The sequence below is a fragment of the Oncorhynchus keta genome, chromosome 15, assembly GCF_023373465.1.
Source record: "Oncorhynchus keta strain PuntledgeMale-10-30-2019 chromosome 15, Oket_V2, whole genome shotgun sequence".
Classification (NCBI taxonomy): Eukaryota; Metazoa; Chordata; class Actinopteri; order Salmoniformes; family Salmonidae; genus Oncorhynchus; species Oncorhynchus keta.
Window position 1 is genome coordinate 38,530,609 of NC_068435.1, and position 19,588 is coordinate 38,550,196.

At 42.4% G+C, this 19,588-nt stretch overlaps 1 protein-coding gene across 11 annotated transcripts in view; it reads right to left on the reverse strand.

The window, feature by feature from the left end:
- LOC118394893 (transcriptional repressor p66 alpha-like) overlaps positions 1 to 19,588 on the reverse strand; it is a 68,091-nt gene that overhangs the window by 39,328 nt on the left and 9,175 nt on the right. For 2 of the 11 annotated variants that reach the window (XM_052463981.1, XM_052463986.1), the window contains exons 1-3: positions 15,747 to 15,960; positions 4,265 to 4,400; positions 787 to 875 (exon numbers count right to left, since the gene is read on the reverse strand). The exons of 1 other annotated variant lie outside the window; for it this stretch is intronic. In XM_052463981.1, the coding sequence (XP_052319941.1) occupies positions 787 to 821 (35 nt within the window). In that variant the 5' untranslated portion in view covers positions 822 to 875; positions 4,265 to 4,400; positions 15,747 to 15,960. Of the gene's footprint in view, positions 1 to 786; positions 876 to 4,264; positions 4,401 to 15,175; positions 15,587 to 15,746; positions 15,961 to 19,588 lie in introns of those variants that run through there. 8 more of the 11 variants (XM_052463985.1, XM_052463979.1, XM_052463982.1 and 5 more) reach the window with 6 other exon arrangements.

The window sequence follows — 19,588 nt, forward strand, 5'->3', positions numbered from 1 at the left end:
GCAAAGCTGACAGGAGTCAAGACAAGATTTATATCTTACAAATGGTCAAGCAAGAGAACTAGTCTGCAGCTGTCATCATATGGAAGCTGGGGTGGGTTACAGGGAAGCTAGGAGGCTATTAGAACAGCATTTTTGAAGTGAAATGATAATATCTACTGCTTACATGGAGAACTGGGCTGGTCTGCCATTGAAACTGAGGATGGTAAATGTATTTATTTAATTTAACTAGGCAAGTCAGCTCTTCACGCATACGCGCTTTTCGTGCAAGGATGCTGCAATGCTATACAACATATTGGATTTATGGATCAAGTGAATAGCACCTCAAACATGAGAATAATCCTTTTAAAATGACCATTCAAACTTGAGTTCTGTAGCATGTGATATTCAAGAATGAACTAACCTTGTGCTTTTCATTGCGAGGCAGATATCCAAGACCCTTTCATTTGGAATAGAACTCCAAAACCCATACTGTCAAACCAAAGCTTCAGCTGAAGTCAGGAAGCTATGCAACACTTGGTCTGACAAGCTTCTCCGTACGGTATGTTGCTGAGCTGCCTGTATATAAAAACTCGGCCGGAAAAAAACACCCAGTGTGCCCCACACGCTAAAGGCCAGGGTTGAAAGGTCTTCCAGAGAGTCTGCTGGAGAGACAACAGAGGACACTGTGTGCAATGCTATGGTTTCTCTTTCCACAAGTGGCCACACTGGGGTCGGCAACAAAGGCTGTCGTCTCGCCATCATGCCTGTGCAAATCAAACATACTAAAGAAAACAAAATCATACAGACCTATGTGTTTTTATATACCGGCAGCTCAGCAACATTCTGTACGGAGAAGCTTGTCAGACCTCAACGTCAGGGGAAAGACAACGGGCATTCTGTTAAAGACAATGGGACAAAGGAAACCAGTGGGCTGTTACAAAACAAATGGACTTGAGGTATGTGGTCTTCAAACTTCCAGAAGTATATATACATAGAGAAATTCTCATCACAAAGGAAATCAAGATCACATCAGCAATGGTCAAATTTGAATGAGGTCAATCTAACAGTATTGATGCAAATGTGGGACTTCTCATTGGTGTAACTGGTGTCTTACGACCGAAAAGAGCTTCTAGATATCAGGACAGCAATTACTCACCCAGTACTAGAGGAATAGTTTCTCTTTAACGAGCCAGATGGGAAGCATTTACTACAGACGCCTGACAGGGCCCTCATCCCCATCATTCACAGGAGAAAGAGACGGAGATATCGGGGGCAAAGTTCTGGGTTCCTTGTAAGGAACCAACGGCGAGCGGGTAATCTTCCTTTATTTTTTAAATATTTAACTTTGCAAGTCAGTTAATAACAAATTCTTATTTACGATGACGGCCTACCGGGGAATAGTGGGTTGTTCAGGGGCAGAATGACAGATTTGTACCTTGTCAGCTCGGGGATTCGATCTAGCAACCTTTCGATTACTGGCCCAATGCTCTAACCACTAGGCTACCTGCCACTCCTTTACTAAATCGGTCCTATTAGCCAAAGTACAATCCATGAAAAATAAAATAGACAAACTACGATCAGGTATATCCTACCAACGGGACATTAAAAGCCGTAATATCTTATGTTCCACCGAGTCGTGGCTAAACAATGACATGAATAACATACAGCTGACATGTTTTAAGCTTTTCGCCAGGACAGAACAGTGTCCTCTGGTAAGACAAGGGATGGCGGTCTATGAATATTTGCAAACAACAGCTGGTGCACAAAATCTAAGGAAGACTTGAGCTTTTGCTCACCTGAAGTAGAGTATCTCATGATAAGCTGTAGACCACACTATTCACCAAGAGAGATTTCATCTATATTCTTAGTAGCTATCTATTTACCACCACAAACCGATGCTGGCACTCAATGAGGTGTATACGGCCATAAACAAACAGGAAAACACTCATCCAGAAGCGGCACTCCTAGTGGCCGGGGACTTTAATGCAGGAAAACTTAAATCAGTTTGACCTCATTTCTATCAGCATGTTAAATGTGCAACCAGAGGGAAAACAACTCCAGACCACCTTGACTTCACACAGAGACACGTACAAAGCTCTCCCTCCATTTGGCAAATCTGACCATAAGACTATCCTCCTGATTCCTGCTTACAAGCAAAAACTAAAGCAGGAAGCACCAGTGACTCGGTCAATAACAAAGTGGTCAGATGAAGCTTCAATACAGGACTGATTTGCTAGCACAGACTGGAATATGATCCTGCTGCCGCTTTCAAGGAGCAGGACTCTAACCCGGACGCTTACAAAACAAATCCCGCCCCTCAGACGAACCATTAAACAGGCAAAGCATCCATACAGGACTAAGATTGAATCATACTACACTGGCTCCGACACTTGTCAGATGTGGCAGGATTTACAAACTATTACAGACTGAGCTGCACAGTGACACGAGCCTACCAGACCAGCTAAATTACTTCTATGCTAGCGTTGAGGCATGCATGAGAGCACCAGCTGTTCCGGACGACGCTGATCCCGGTCTCCGTAGCCGATCTGAGTAAGACCTTTAAACAGGTCAACATTCATCATTTATATGGCCGGGGGGCTAGATGGATTACCAGGACATGTACTCCGAGCATGCGCTGACCAACAGGCAAGTGTCTTCACTGACATTTCCAACCTGTTCCTGACAGAGTCTGTAATACCAACATGTTTCATGCAGACCACCATAGTCTCTGTGCCCAAGAACACTAAGGTAACCTGCCAAAACCCGTAGCACTCACATCTGTAGCCATAAAGTGCTTTGAAAGGCTAGTCATGGCTCACATCAACACCATTATCCCAGAAACCCTCGACCCACTCCAATTTGCATACCACCCCAACAAATCCACAGATGATGCAATCTCTATTGCACTCCACACTGCCCTTTTCCACCTGGACAAAAGGAACACCTATGTGAGAATGCTAGTCACTGACTACAGCTCAGTGTTCAACACCATAGGGCCCTCAAAGCTCATCACTAAGCTAAGGACCCTGGGACTAAACACCTCCCTCTGCAACTGAATCCTGGACTTCCGGACAGGCTGCCCCCAGGTGGAAAGGGTAGGTAACAACACATCTGCCATGCTGATCCATAACAGGGGGGCCCCTCAGTGGTGCGTGCTTAGTCCCCTCCTGTACTCCCTGTTCACCCATGACTGCATGACCAGGTACGACTCCAACACCCTCTTTAAGTTAGCAGACGACACAACAGTGGTAGGCTTGATCACAGACAACGATGAGACAGCCTATAGAGAGGTGGTCAGAGACCTGGCAGTGTGGACAACCGGAAAGGGAGGACCAAACACACCCCAATTCTCATCGACTGGGCTGTAGTGGAGCAGGTTGAGAGATTCAAGTTCATTGATGTCCACATCACCAACAAACTATCATGGTCCAAACACACCAAGGCAGTCATAAAGAGGGCACAACAAAGACTATCCTCAGTAGACTGAAAAGATTTGGCATGGGTGCTCAGGTCCTAAAAATGTTGTATAGCTGCACCATCGAGAGCATCCTGGTTACATCACTGCCTGGTATGGCAACTGCTTAGCCTCCGACCTCAAGGCACTACAGAGGGTAGTGCATACGGCCCAGTACATCACTGGAGCCAAGTTTCCTGCCATCCAGGATCTCTACACCAGGCTGTGTTAGAGGAAGGCCCTAAAATTGATCAAAGACTCCAGACTCTCCCTGCTACCGCACAAAAAGCAGTACCGGAGCGCCAATTCTAGGTCCAAGAGGCTCTTTAACAGCTTCTACCCCCAAGCCATAAAACTGCTGAACAATTAATCACATGGCTAACCAGATTATATGCATTTGTCCCCCCCTCCCTATTTTACGCTGCTGCTACTCTCAATAATTATCTATGCAGTCAATTTAACTCTACCTACAGTTGAAGTCGGAAGTTTACATACACATAGGTTTGTGTCATTAAAACTCGTTTTTCCAACTACTCTGCAAATTTCTTGTTAACAAACTACAGTTTTGGGAAGTAAGGTAGGACAACTACTTTGTGCATGACACACGCAATTTTTACAACAATTGTTTACAGACAGATTATTTCACTTATAATTCACTGTATCACAATTCCAGTGGGTCAGAAGTTTACATACACTAAGTTGACTGTGCCTTTAAACAGCTTGGAAAATTCCCAAAAATGATGTCATGGCTTTAGCTTTAGCTTCTGTTAGTCTAAATGACATCATTTGGGTCAATTGGAGGTGTACCTGTGGATGTATTTCAAGGCCTACCTTCAAACTCAGTGCCTCTTTGCTTGACATCATGGGAAAATCCAAATAAATCAGCCAAGACCTCAGAAAAGAAATTGCAGACCTCCACAAATCTGGTTCATCCTTGGGAGCAATTTCCAAACGCCTGAAGGTTCACCTGTACAAACAATAGTACGCAAGTATAAACACCATGAGACCACGCAGCCGTCAAAGCTACAATAAATAACTCTACAATTAGTCTGACATTTCACATTCTTAAAATAAAGTGGTGATTCTAACTGACCTAAGACAGGGGATTTTTGCTAGGATTAAATGTCAGGAATTGTGAAAAACTGAGTTTAAATGTATTTGGCTAAGGTGTATATAAACTTCCAACTTCAACTGTTCATGTTCCCTCAATTACCTCGACTGCCCCCGCACATTGACTCGGTACTGGTACCCCCTGTATATAGCCTTGCTACTGTTATTTTACTGTTGCTCTTTAACCATTTGTTATTTTAAATGTTAACTTTACACTTATTTTTCTTAAAACTGCATTGTTGGTTAAGGTCTTCTCAGTAAGCATTCCACTGTACACCTGTTGTATTCAGCGCATGTGACAAATAAAATTTGATTTGAATAAATGTTTTGAGGAAAACAGTACTAATGTTGGAAAAAAAGGTCTTCCTTATGTTGTCACCAAGAGTCACAAGCTATAGCACAATATAAGCCACACTGCTTCTTGACACACTGCTCGCTTAACCCGGAAGCCAGCCACACCAACATGTCGGAGGAAACACCATCCAGCTGGCGACTGAAGTCAGCTTGCAGGTGCCCTTGCCCGCCACAAGGAGTCGCTAGAGCGCAATGGAACAAGGAAATGCAATGTGACACAGCCTGGGATCGAACCCGGGACTGTAGTTATGACTTAAGCACCACCCGGGAAGCACTTCAGTTTTTAATTTTTAATACATTTGCCAAAATTAATAAAACAGTTTTTGCTTCAACATCATAGGATATTGTGTGTAGATAGTTTTTTCCCCTGAACAATTTAATCAATTTTAGAATAAGGCTGTAACATAACAAAAAGTGGAAAATGTCAATTGGTCTAAATACTTTTCAAACACAAGGTATATACTGTATTCTAGTCATTGAACACTGGTCACTTTAATAATGTTACATACAAAACACACCACTATATGTAGATATAAATATATGTACATATAATATATATATAAATATTCCAGCCTCGTTCTGATATTTCTTAATTTCAGTAGAGCACAGTGCAGTACAATACAGCAGAGAAGGGTAGACTTTAGTACTTGTACTTACTGTATTGTACTGTACTGTACTGTGCTCAACTCACTGTACAGTATGGTGCTGTACTGGTCTGTACTCAATACTGTGCTATCCAAACATCAATGATGGGTTTGGATTTGGTCCAGTCAGTCTGTGGACGTTACCATCCAGGCCAGGGTGGACTGACCAAATGTCAAGTATATTTCACCTCGGTTGGTACTCAGTGGGTGAGGATGCTGGTTACACGAAACGTAAAGAAAGGAGGCTCATGGGTAGGTGTCAGTAAGATCCAGGTCGAGATGATGCACACACATACACTACCGTTCAAAAGTTCGGGTCACTTAGAAAGTTGCAAAACTACTAGGAAATATAGTCAAGATGTTGACATGGTTATAAATAATGATTTTTAATTGAAATGACAATTGTGTCCTTCAAACTTTGCTTTCATCAAAGAATCCTCCATTTGGAGAAATTACAGCCTTGCAGACCTTTGGAATTCTAGTTGTCAATTTGTTGAGGTAATCTGAAGAGATCACCCCATACTTTCTGAAGCACCTCCCACAAATTGGATTGGCTTGATGGGCACTTCTTATGTACCATACGGTCAAGCTGGTCCCACAACAACTCAATGGGGTTGAGATCCGGTGAATGTGCTGGGCACTCCATTATAGACAGAATACCAGCGGACTGCTTCTTCCCTAAATAGTTCTTGCATCGTTTGGCGCTGTGCTTTGGGCCATTGTCCTGTTGTAGGAGGAAATTGGCTCCAATTAAGCACCGTCCACAGGGTACGGCATGGCGTTGCAAAATGGAGTGATAGCCTCCTTTCTTCAAGATCCCCTTTACCCTGTTCAAATCTCCCACTTTACCACCACCAAAGCACCCCAGACCATCACATTGCCTCCACCATGCTTGACAGATGGTTCACTCCTCCAGCATCTTTTCATTTTTTTCTGAACTCATGAATGTTCTTCTTTGTGATCCGAACACCTCAAACTTAGATTCGTCTGTCTATAACACTTTTTCCCAATCTTCCTCTCTCCAGTGTCTGTGTTCTTTTGAGCATCTTAATCTTCTATTTTTTTGGCTAGTCTGAGATATGGCTTTTTCTTTGCAACTTTGTCTAGAAGGACAGCATCCGGAGTCGCCTCTTCACTGTTGATGTCGAGACTGGTGTTTTGCGGGTACTATTTAATGAAGCTGCCAGTTAAGGATTTGTGAGGTGTCTGTTTCTAAAACTAGACACTAATGTACTTGTCTTCATGCTCAGTTGTGCACTGGGGCCTCCCACTCCTCTTTCTATTCTGGTTAGCGCCAGTTTGCGCTGTTCTGGGAAGGGAACCAGTTTCTTGGCAACTTCTCGCATGGAATAGCCTTAATTTCTCAGAACAAGAATAGACTGATGAGTTTCAGAAGAAAGGTCTTTGTTTCTGGCCATTTTGAGCCTGCAATCGAACCCACAAATGCTGATGCTCCAGATACTCACCTAGTCTTAAGAAGGCCAGGTTTATTGCTTCTTTAAATCAGCACAACAGTTTTCAGCTGTGCTAACATAATTGCAAAAGGGTTTTCATGATCAATTAGCCTTTTAAAATGATAAACTTGGATTAGGTAACATTTCATTGGAACATGGGAGTCTTGGTTGCTGATAATGGGCATATATATGTAAACCTATGTAGATAAGCCGTTTTCAGCTACAATAGTCATTTACAACATTAACAATGTCTACACTGTAATTCTGATCAATTTGATATTTTAATGGCCAATATTTTTCTTTTTTTTCTTTCAAAACAATAAGGACATTAATAAGTGACAAACTTTTGAACGTTAGTGTTTGTGCATGTACACACACACACACACACACACACACACACACACACACACACACACACACACACACACAGTACCAGTCAAACGTTTGGACACAAATACTCATTCCAGAGTTTTTCCTTTATTTCTACATTGTAGAATAATAGTGAAGACATCAAAACTATGAAATAACACATATGGAATCATGTAAACCAAACAAAGTGTTAACTTCTTATGGCTGGGGGGCAGTGTTGAGTAGCTTGGATGAATACGGTGCCCAGAGTAAACTACCTGCTACTCAGGCCAATAAGCTAAGATATGCATGTTATTAGTAGATTTGGATAGAAAACACTCTGAAGTTTCTAAAACTGTTTGAATCATGTCTGTGAGTATAACAGAACTTATGTAGCAGGCAAAACCCCAAGGACAAATCATTCAGATTTTTTTTTTTTGAGGTCATTGTCTATTCAATGAGTTTTCATTGGGAAACTAGATTTCTAAGGGACTTGTTTGCAGCTTCCACAGGATGTCACCAGTCTTTAGAAATTGGTTGAGGTTATGCCTTTGTGTAATGAAGAAGTACGGCCATCTTGAATGACTGTCACGTTATGTGTACTGTTTGCGCAAAGACCAGAAAGGTAGCGTTAGTTTGTTGTCTTCCTGTATTGAACACAGATAGTCCCGTATACAATTTGATCGATTATTAACGTTTAAAAATACCTAACGTTGTATTACAAAAGTAGTTTGAAATGTTTTGGCAAAGTTAACTTTGGTAATTTTTGAGATATTTTGTAATGACGTTGCGCAAATTGGAAGCTGTGTTTTTCTGGATCAAACGCGCCAAAAGAATGGGCATTTTGGATTATATATTGACGGAATTAATTGAACAAAAGGACCATTTGTGATGTTTATGGGACATATTGGAGTGCCAACAAAAGAAGCTCATCAAAGGTAAGGCATGATTTATATTTTATTTCTGCGATTTGTGTAGCACCTGCAGGGTTGAAATAGGCTTTCTCTCTTTGTTTACTGTTGTGCTATCATCAGATAATAGCATCTTATGCTTTCGCCGAAAGCCTTTTTGAAATCTGACATGTTGGCTGGATTCACAACGAGTGTAGCTTTAATTTGGTATCTTACATGTGTGATTTAATGAAAGTTTGATTTTTATAGTATTTTATTTGAATTTGGCGCTCTACATTTTCCCTGGCTATTGGCCAAGAGGGATGCAAGCGTCCCCCCTATCCCAGAGAGGACAACAGAACTCATATGGCAGGCAAAAACCTGAGAAAAAATCCAAACAGGAAGTGGGAAATCTGAGGTTTGTAGGTTCTCAAGTCTTCGCTTAACCAATATACAGTGTAAAATTTGGTCCGATTGCACTTCCGAAGGCTTCCACTAGATGTCAACAGTCTTTGGAACCTTGTTTCAGGCTTCTGCTGTGAAGGGGGAGCGAATAAGAGCTGTTTGATTAAGAGGTCTGGCAGAATGCCATGAGCTATGTCTCGCGCACGGCCATGAGCGTGCGCTGCGTTCCTTTGCATTTCTAAATACAAAGGAATTGTCCGGTTGGAACATTATTGAATATTTATGTTAAAAACATCCTAAAGATTGATTCTATACATCGTTTGACATGTTTCTACGAACTGTAATATAACTTTTTGACTTTGTCTGGACTAAGTGCCTGCGCCTCGTGAATTTGGATTTGTGAACTAAATGCGCAAACAAAAAGGAGGTATTTGGACATAAATGGACTTTATCGAACAAAACAAACATTTATTGTGGAACTGGGATTCCTGAAAGTGCATTCTGATGAAGATCAAAGGTAAGTGAATATTTATAATGCTATTTCTGACTTCTGTTGACTCCACAACATGGAGGGTATCTGTATGGCTTGTTTTGGTGCCTGAGCGCTGTACTCCGATTATTGCATGGGGTGCTTTTTCCGTAAAGCTTTTTTGAAATCTGACACAGCGGTTGCATTAAGGAGAAGTATATCTATAATTACATGCATAACACTTGTATCTTCATCAACATTTATGTAGAGTATTTCTGTAAATTGATGTGGCTCTCTGCAAAAATCACCAGATGTTTTGGAAGCAAAACATTACTGAACATAACGTACCAATGTAAACTGAGATTTCTGGATATAAATATGAACTTTATCGAACAAAACATACATGTTTTGTGTAACATGAAGTCCTATGAGTGTCATCTGATGAAGATCATCAAAGGTTAGTGATTCATTTTCTCTATTTCTGCTTTTTGTGACTCCTCTCTTTGGCTGGAAAAATGGCTGTGTTTTTCTGTGACTAGGTGCTGACCTAACATAATCGCATGGTATGCTTTCGTCGTAAAGCCTTTTTGAAATCGGACACTGTGGTGGGATTAACAACAAGTTTATTTTTAAAATTGTGTATAATACTTGTATGTTTGAGGAATTGTAATTATGAGATTTCTGTTGTTTGAATTTGGCGCCCTGCAATTCAATATCACTGTCTGTTGTCAAATCGATCCCGTTAACAGGATTTCAGCCGTAAGAAGTTAAACAAATGAAAATATATTTTATATTTGAGATTCTTCAAAGTAGCCACCCTTGATGACAGCGTTGCACACTTGAGGGCAGGTGATTGTGGAGGTCAGATCATCTGATGCAGCACTCCATCAATCTCCTTCTTGGTGAAATAGCCCTTACACAGCCTGGAGGTGTGTTGGTGTCATTGTCCTGTTGAAAAACCAATGATAGTGGGACTAAGCGCAAACCAGATGGGATGGCGTATGGCTGCAAAATACTGTGGTGGTCATGCTGGTTAAGTGTGCCTTGAATTCTAAATAAATCACAAACAGTGTCACCAGCAAAGCACCCCCACACCTCCTCCTCCATGCTTCAAGGTGGGAACCACACATGCGGAGATCATCCGTTCACCTACTCTGCGTCTCACAAAGACACAGCACTTGGAACCAAAAATCTCAAATTTGGACTCATCAGACCAAAGGACAGATTTCCTCCGGTCTAATCTCCATTGCTCATGTTTCTTGGCCCAAGAAAGTCTCTTCTTATTATTGGTGTCCTTTAGTAGTGGTTTCTTTGCAGCAATTCAACCATGAAGGCCTGATTCCACAGTCTCTTCTGAACAGTTTATGTTGAGATTTGTCTGTAACTTGAACTCTGTGAAGCATTTATTTAGGCTGCCATTTCTGAGGCTGGTAACTCTAATGAACTTATCCTCTGCAGCAGAGGTAATGCTGGGTCTTCCTTTCCTGTGGCGGTCCTCATGAGAGCCAGTTTCATCATAGCGCTGGATAGTTTTTGCGACTGCACTTGAAGAAACTTTCAAAGTTCTTGAAACGTTCTTGATTGACTGACATTCATGTCTAAAAGAAATGATGGACTATCGTTTCCCTTTGCTTATTTGAGCTATTCTTGCCATAATATGGACCAAATTGGGCTATGTTCTGTATACCACCCCTACAACACAACTGATTGGCTCAAATGCATTAAGGAAAGAATGACATTCCACAAATGAACTTAACAAGACACACTTGTTAATTTAAATGCATTCCAGGTGACTTCCTCATGAGAATGCCAAGAGTGTGCAAAGCTGTCAAGACAAAGGGTGGCTACTTTGAAGAATATCAAATATTTTTTTATTTGTTTTAACACTTTTTTGCCAACTACATGATTCCATATGTGTTATGTCATAGTTGATGTCTTACAATGTAGAAAATAGTAAAAATTTAAGAAAAGCCCTGGAATGAGTAGGTGTCCAAACTTTTGACTTGTACTGTGTATATAAACTCAGCAAAAAAAAGAAACATCCCTTTATCAGGACTCTTTCAAAGATAATTCATTAAAATCTAAATAACTTCACAGATCTTCATTGTAAAGGGTTTAAACTCTGTTTTCCATGCTTGTTCAATGGACCTTTCACAATTAATGTACATGTACCTGTGGAACGGTTATTAAGACACTAGCAACTTACAGACGGTAGGTAATTAAGGTCACAGTTATGAAAACTTAGGACACTCAAGAGGCCTTTCTACTGACTCTAAAAAACACCATCAGAAAGATGCCCAGGGTCCCTGTTCATCTGTGCAAACGCGCTTTAGGCATGCTACAAGGAGGCATGAGGACTGCAGATGTGGAAAGGGCAATAAATTGCAATGTCTGTACTGTGAGACGCCTAAGACACCGCTACAGGGAGACATGACGGACAGCTGATCGTCCTCGCAGTGTCAGACCACGTGTAACAACACCTGCACAGGATCGGTACATCCGAACATCACACCTGCAGGACAGGTACAGGATGGCAACAACAACTGCCCGAGTTACAGCAGGAACGCACAATCCCTCCATCAGTGCCCAGACTGTCCGCAATAGGCTGAGAGAGGCTGGACTGAAGTCTTGTAGGGCTGTTGCAAGGCAGGTCCTCACCAGACATCAGCGGCAACAGCGTCGCCTATGGGCACAAACCCACCGTCGCTGGACCAGACAGGACTTGCAAAAAGTGCTCTTCACTGACAAACCGCAGTATTGTCTGACCTGGGGTGATGGTCGGATTCACGCTTATCATCAAAGGAATGAGCGTTACACCGAGGCCTGTACTCTGGAGCGGGATCGATTTGGAGGTGGAGGGTCCGTCATGGTCTGGGGCGGTGTGTCACAGCATCATCGGACTGAGCTTGTTGTCATTGCAGGCAATCTCAACACTGTGCGTTACAGGGAAGATATCCTGCTCGCTCATCCTGACATCATCCTGACATGACCCTCCAGCATGACAATGCCACCAGTCATACTGCTCGTTCTGTGCGTGACTTCCTGCAAAACAGGAATGTCAGTGTTCTGCCATGGCGGGCGAAGAGCCCGGATCTCAATCCCATTGACCACGTCTGGGACCTGTTGGATCGGAGGTTGAGGGCTAGGGCCATTCCCCCAGAAAAGTCAGGAAACTTGCAGGTGCCTTGGTGGTAGAGTGGGGTAACATCTCACAGCAAGAACAGGCAAATCTGGTGCAGTCCATGAGGAGGAGATGCACTGCAGTAATTAATGCAGCTGGTGGCCACAACAGACTGTTACTTTTGATTGTGACCCCCCCTCCTTTGTTCAGGGACACATTATTCAATTTCTGTTAGTCACATGTCTGTGGAACTTGTTCAGTTTATGTCTCAGTTGTTGAATCTTATGTTCATACACATATTTACACATGTTAAGTTTGCTAAAAATAAACGCAGTTGACAGTTTTTTTTGCTGAGTTATAAATATATATATATATATATATATATATATATATATATCTATATATATGAGAGCGAGAGTCCAGACTCGACTCCAGACTCAGACTGGTTTAACACTCTTGGTTTGAACACCAGATGACAGAAAGACAAAGAAAAAAGTTATGAACTGAACATAACAGTATGGAAGGGAGGACAGTAGCAGGTGACCCAACAATGGAATTATGAGTTTTAATCACTTCAAAAACAACATTTATATTGGTAAAATCACTATAACTAATTGATAAGTCTACATAACTTGATACTTCTGTGAACGTTCCTTATTCTCCCTCGTAGGGGAGAGAAATTTGAAAATATTTTAGTGGGTTTTTGGAAATGGAATTTCAAGGCAAAAGGCAATGTTTCTTAAACTTACAAAATGCAAAAATGTTAACCAAATCGAAATACAAAAAGTGTTCATATTAGTTTGCAGGGGTCTTTATCAACATTGTGCTTTGATGTATTTCTGAAGACTTTTTCTGGTAGATGTTTTCTAAGACCTGTTTCCATGTGTTTTCTTCAGAAATCAAATCCTTTACTTACATATTTTAAAGATGTAAAATGGTTGAAAAATGCATCTAAGCCTTCATTTCCCAAAAATATATACTCTAAAGCATTCATTTTACACCCATTTTGATATGCTCCTATGAACTTCACATTTTGGTGATCATGGGTCCTTTTACATGAAAATACCCATAGGCTATATCTAAATTGATTGAAAAAAATATTAAATGATATGTTGTGCTCCTAACTTGTTGAAGACCCAGTACAGTCAAAAACATGATTGTCCTGTGTTTGATATATATTTCTACACTAGGAGGTTGGAATAATACTGGGAAATAATACTGGGAAATTTCAGTGTAAGAGCTCTTTGAAAAGTCTGCCTGAAATGGCAGTCTGTTTAGGCTTACCAAGTGATACAAAGTCTCTACTCTGCTACTCTCCACCCTAGTCCATATTACAATGAGCCCAGAATGTCTTACTGAATAGCCTAGTGGTTAGAGCGTTGGACCAGTAACCAAAAGGTTGCTGGACCGAATCTCGAGCTGACAGGGTAAAGATGTATTCTTCTGCCCCTGAGCAAGGCAGTTAACCCACTGTTCCCCGGGCACCGAAGATGTGGATGCCAATCAAGGCAGCCCCCTGCATCTCTCTGATTCAGAGGAGTTGGGTTAAATGCATTACACATTTAAGTTGCATAACTGACTAGGTATCCACCTTTCCCTATCAGGTCCCCCTGATTAAAGACGCACCCGTCAGAGAAGAAGAGGCAAAGCAATAGATTGGACTCGGCCAAAATAAGCCCAATGCGTTTCTATGGGCTTATTTTGAACCTATGCTTGTCGCCTGCCTTCGGGACAATGACTCCCATTGCTGGGGTGGAAACCTGAGCATCTTGTCATTGTATACAGATCTCTGTCTCCATTAGGTTGCTTATTAATGCAACCATGTGATAACACATTGCAAAGAACCCCCAAAGCGATTGCTCTGCCGAACAAATGATTGACCATTCCAGAACCTTTCTTTCATATTACTCTAGAATCCCTAAGATAAACCAGTCAGTACGACAGCAGGCAGATAGCCTTATCATGCAAACCATTTTCATATGCTAATTGTTTTTTTTTTTTTAAACAGGAGCCTGTAGCATACTACTTTGTTACACATAACTAGGGGCCTGAGTGTTTCCTGACTATGTGACCTGAACAGGAACAACTAAGGACCCATACCCAGAGGCTACTCTTAAATGACACTCTAGCTACAAGAATCCTCTGCATTATTGGCCTATATATTTCACCAACCAAAGTGAGCCCAAAACTGACATAAGTGAACAAAAAAGCACATTTAAAAAAAGCACTTTTCCGAGCAGCCGAAAGAAAACTGGACACACCCGAGGTGTACAGGAACTGACAACTGAACACAACTCACTGAATCTGTGCATGCCTTACAATACAGTGACTGGCTCAGATACTTTTGCACTGCATCCACCGACTCATACCGCTAGGGAGGAGAGAAAGTGTGTGCGAGTTTGTGTAAATGTGTGTGCGTTCAGCTTTAAGAGGAGGAAGACCATGGTCGTTGCAGAAGTAGGAAGATTACCAAGGACTATTTTGATACAGGAGAACACTGGCAGCCGGTAGGGTTAAGTGGCACGACTAGGGTAGGGGCTCAAACCAAGGCACCGTCTACCATCACGCCACCGTCTACCCCACATTAACCATCAAAATCCCGAACAGGCAAACTCCCCCCTTTAAAAACGAAACACAGCCCATGCTGTATTCTGACCGTTCGACCACAACATGTCTAGAAACCGCGCAACCGTGAAAATAACCTCGCTGCCAGCGAGCATAAATAATGCCAAGGAATTAGTATTGTCCACCTTGCCAGCTACCAGTACCTGTCCAGTTATTTATTTGCCCCCCCAAAAAGTGAAACACCAACACGCAGTTCACGAAACCACAACGTGGTGCATTTAAGTTACATGAAAAGCTCAAATTGAGCTACGGTAGCGAGTTTTTTGTTGCATTAGAAAATAAACCAGGTACCAGGACCAAGCCAATCTAGTAAATTACTAACCTAATGTAGCAGGCGTGAGAAACAAGTAGCTACTAGGACGTTAGCCAGGGCTAGCTTGTCTTCGTTGGGGAGAATGCCAACTCCAAAACTGGCTAAATCTAGTCGCTTTCTATTTAAATAGTAGTATAACATGTGTTAAGTACTTCGTGATAATGAATATTCGCACTGGCAAGCCATCTCTCTGGGTTGACAAAAAAAGATAACCAAGTAACGAAGTGCTGCTCTAAAAATAATCCCAGTCCACGACAATCCAGATTGACAGTCTCTGTTCGATCGAGCCCATTCTAAAATTAGATTGCCGAGGTGAAATTAAAATACGAAATATTGTCAAACTATGTGTGACCATAAGAATAAAGCCCGGAGATGCAACTTCTATAAACGTATGAAGCCCGTTCCCAACCGTAAACGCTTTCATTCTGCGGAGAAGTGCTACTTTTCAACAGCCCATCAGTTTCTCTATCGTCACAGATAGGTGGAGGAAGAGGAGCTGGCTCTCGATAACTCCAAATAAAAGGCTTCCCTCAATCCACTTCCCCCCCCCCAAAACTTCGGAACACCTCAATCAACTTACTCGGTCGATTCGACAGCGATCCGTCGACTGCGCTTCGTCCAAGGTATTTAGGGTGACAATTGCTGCAATTATTCGATGTATTTTTTTTAAAATTCAGGGTATACCCTGTATCTTTTCTGCCCTCCCCGCTACCGCCTCTGTTGCCAAATAGTGCGCTTCTCAACACACATGGAGCTGCGGCGTCACCGCAGTGGGCATGCGCCCTTCAGCACGCCAGGGGGACCAAGTGCACATCTTAACCACTGACCATCAAGGGGCAAAGCAGCACCACCATGCCAGGGTCCCTAGGTCTTGTGGTTGCTTCTTGCCTTCAATACCTGTAACAGGATCCGACTTGCTTTTCAGCCAACAATGGCCATATTGAGAACTTTAATATGTAGAACTGATCCCAGATCAGTTGCCATAGGCATGGGTCTGAGTAGCCCTATTCACATGCACAGTGATGGATGCCATATACCCTTCTCTCTTCATAACAGGTCAGAAGATAATACAGAAACAAACTGTCTCTACATCAGCAATATCATACCATCGTGAATAGCCTGCCCTTGGGCATGTATGACTGAGACCCCACCTTTGGTGTAATGTTCATTTTCAGTCTTCTAATCTAGTTTATCTCCAAATGAGAAATGACCACAGCTCACCTAAATGCATGCTCTGTGTGAGAGGGAAGGGGGAGATGTGAGTTTTTAGGTTTCCTCTACAAACAGATATTGGATCAGATTAGTTTACCTTGCTCTGCCCAAATGCTAACCATACTGACCTTAGACCAGTGTGAACTTCATCCTACTCCAAAGTACTCAGGTTATGGGTGAGGGGGAAGAAGTGGGGAGATCGGTCCCCCTGCTCTTTGGAGTATCTATGGAGGTGATACTCCAGAAGGGAAACTTAAAGTGAATGCTTTGTCAGCTAATTGTCCTGCTGTTCTTCCCAAAGAAACACAAGGAGAAGCAGGAGGAAGTTGCCTTATAAACTGATCTGAGGTCAGTTTTGTGTTTCCCCCCCTCCCTAATCAATCAATCAAATGTATTTATAAAGCCCTTCTTACATCTAATGAAGGTGGCATGTAGCCTAGCACTTAAGAGCATTGGACCAGTAACCAAAAAGTCCCTGGTTTGAATCCCTGAGCAGATGTGCCCTTAAGCGAGGGCACTAATTGCTCCTGTAAATCGCTCTAGATAAGAGCATCTGCTAAATGACTAAAACGTAAATGTAATGTTAGTTCAAATCAAATCTTATTGGTAACATACACATGGTTAGCAGATGTTAATGCGAGTGTAGCGAAATGCTTGTGCTTCTGGCTCCGACAGTGCAGTAATATCTAACAATTCCCCAACAATTACCTAATGCACACAAATCTAAAGGGGTGAATGAGAATATGTATACAAGTATATGGATGAGCGATGGACGATGGACGAGCGGCAGAGGCAAGGTGCAATAGATGGTATGAAATACAGTATATACGTATGAGATGAGTAATGTAAGATACGTAAACATTATTAAAAGTGGCATTGTATAAAGTGACTAGTGATCCATTTATTAAAGTGGCCAGTGATTGGGTCTCCATGTAGGCAGCAGCCTCTCAGAGTTAGTGATTGCTTTTCAGCAGTCTGATGGCCTTGAGATAGAAGCTGTTTTTCAGTCTCTCGCTCCCAGCTTTGATGCACCTTTACCGATCTCGCCTTCTGGATGGTAGCGGTGTGAACAGGCAGTGGCTCGGATGGTTGTGGTCTTTGATTATCTTTTTTGCCTTCCTGTGACATCGGGTGCTATAGGTGTCATGGAGGGCAGGTAGTTTGCCCCCGGTGATGAGTTGTGCAGACCTCACTACCCTCTAGAGAGCCTTGCGTTTGTGGGTGGTGCAGTTGTCGTACCAGGCGGTGATACAGCCCGACAGGATGCTCTCAATTGTGGATCTGTAAAAGTTAGTCAGGGTTTTGGGTGACAAGCCAAATTTCGTGAGCCTCCTGAGGTTGAGGAGGCACTGTTGCATCTTCTTCACCACACTGTCTGTGTGGGTGGACCATTTCAGTTTGTTGTTGATGTATACGCGAGGAACTGAAAACATTCCACTGCTGTCCCCTCTGTGGAGGTGCTCCCTCTGCTGTTTCCTGAAGTCCACAATCATCTCCTTTGTTTTGTTGAGTGAGAGGTTGTTTACCTGACACCACAAGCCGAGAGCCCTCACCTCCTACATTAGGCGGTCTCGTCGTTGTTGGTAATCCCACTACTGTTGTCGTCTGCAAACTTGATGATTGAGTTGTCATGGGTGAACAGGGAGTACAGAAGGGGGCTAAGCACGCACCCTTGTGGGGCCCCAGTGTTGAGGGTCAGCGAGGTGGAGATGTTCACCATCTGGGGGCAGCCCGTCAAAAAGTCCAGGACCCAATTGCACAGGATGGGGTTGAGGCCCAGGGCCTCCAGCCTGATGATGAGCTTGGAGGGTACTATGGTATTGAATGGTGAGCTGTAGTCAATTAACAGCATTCTTACATACAATTGAAGTTGGAAGTTTACATACACTTAGGTTGGAGTCATTAAAACTATTTTTTCAACTACTCCACAAATTTCTTGTTAAGAAACTATAGTTTTGGCAAGTCGGTTAGGACATCTACTTTGTGCATGACACAAGTCATTTGTACAACAATTGTTTACAGAGACAGATTATTTCACTTATAATTCACTGTATCACAATTCCAGTGGGTCAGAAATTAACATACACTAAGTTGACTGTGCCTTTAAACAGCTTGGAAAATTCCAGAAAATGTCATGGCTTTAGAAGCTTCTGATAGCTAATGGACATCATTTGAGTCAATTGAAGGTGTACCTGTCAATGTATTTCAAGGCCAGCCTTCAAACTCTGTTCCTCTTTGCTTGACATCATGGGAAAATCAACCGAAATCAGCCAAGACCACAAGTCTGGTTCATCCTTGGGAGCAATTTCCAAACGCTTGAAGGCACCACATTCATCTGTACAAACAATAGTACTCAATTATAAACACCATGGGACCACGCAGCCGTCATACCGCTCAGGAAGGAGACGCGTTCTGTCTCCTAGAGAGGAACGTACTTTGGTACCGAAACGAGCAAATCAATCCCAACAGCAAAGGACAGCAAAGGACAGCAAAGGACCTTGTGAAGATTCTGGAGGAAACAGGTACAAAAGTATCCACAGTAAAACGAGTCCTATATTGACATAACCTGAAAGGCTTCTCAGCAAATGTTTTAATAATTCAGTGGGTGCGCTTAATAGTCCAGCAATTACGGTAAGTGTATGTAAACTTCTGACTTCAACTGTATATACTAGGCGGTGTCAGAGGAAGGACTAAAAAAATGTAGACTCCAGTCACCCAAGTCACAGCCTGTTCTCTCTGCTACTGCACGGCAAGTGGTACCATGAGCGCCAAGCCTAAGTCCAAAAGGCTCCTTAACAGCTTCTACCACCCCCAAGCCATAAGACTGCTGAACAATTAATAACATGGCCACCCAGATTATTTACATTGATCCCACCCTTTACAGGGTAGTGGGTTCGATCCCCGGGACCACCCAAACGTAGAATGTATGCACACATGACTGTAAGTCGCTTTGGATAAAAGCGTCTGCTAAATGGCATATATTATATTATTACATTATCTATGCATAGTCACTTTACCCCTACGGACATGTACAAATGACCTCGACTAACCTGCACATTGACTCGTTACCGGTACCCCCTGTATATAGCCTTGTTATTTAGTTACTTTAATTTTTCACTTGAGATTATTTAGTAAATATTTTCTTAACTCCCATTTATTGAACTGCATTGTTGGTTAAGGGATTGTAAGTAAGCATTTCACAGTAAGGTG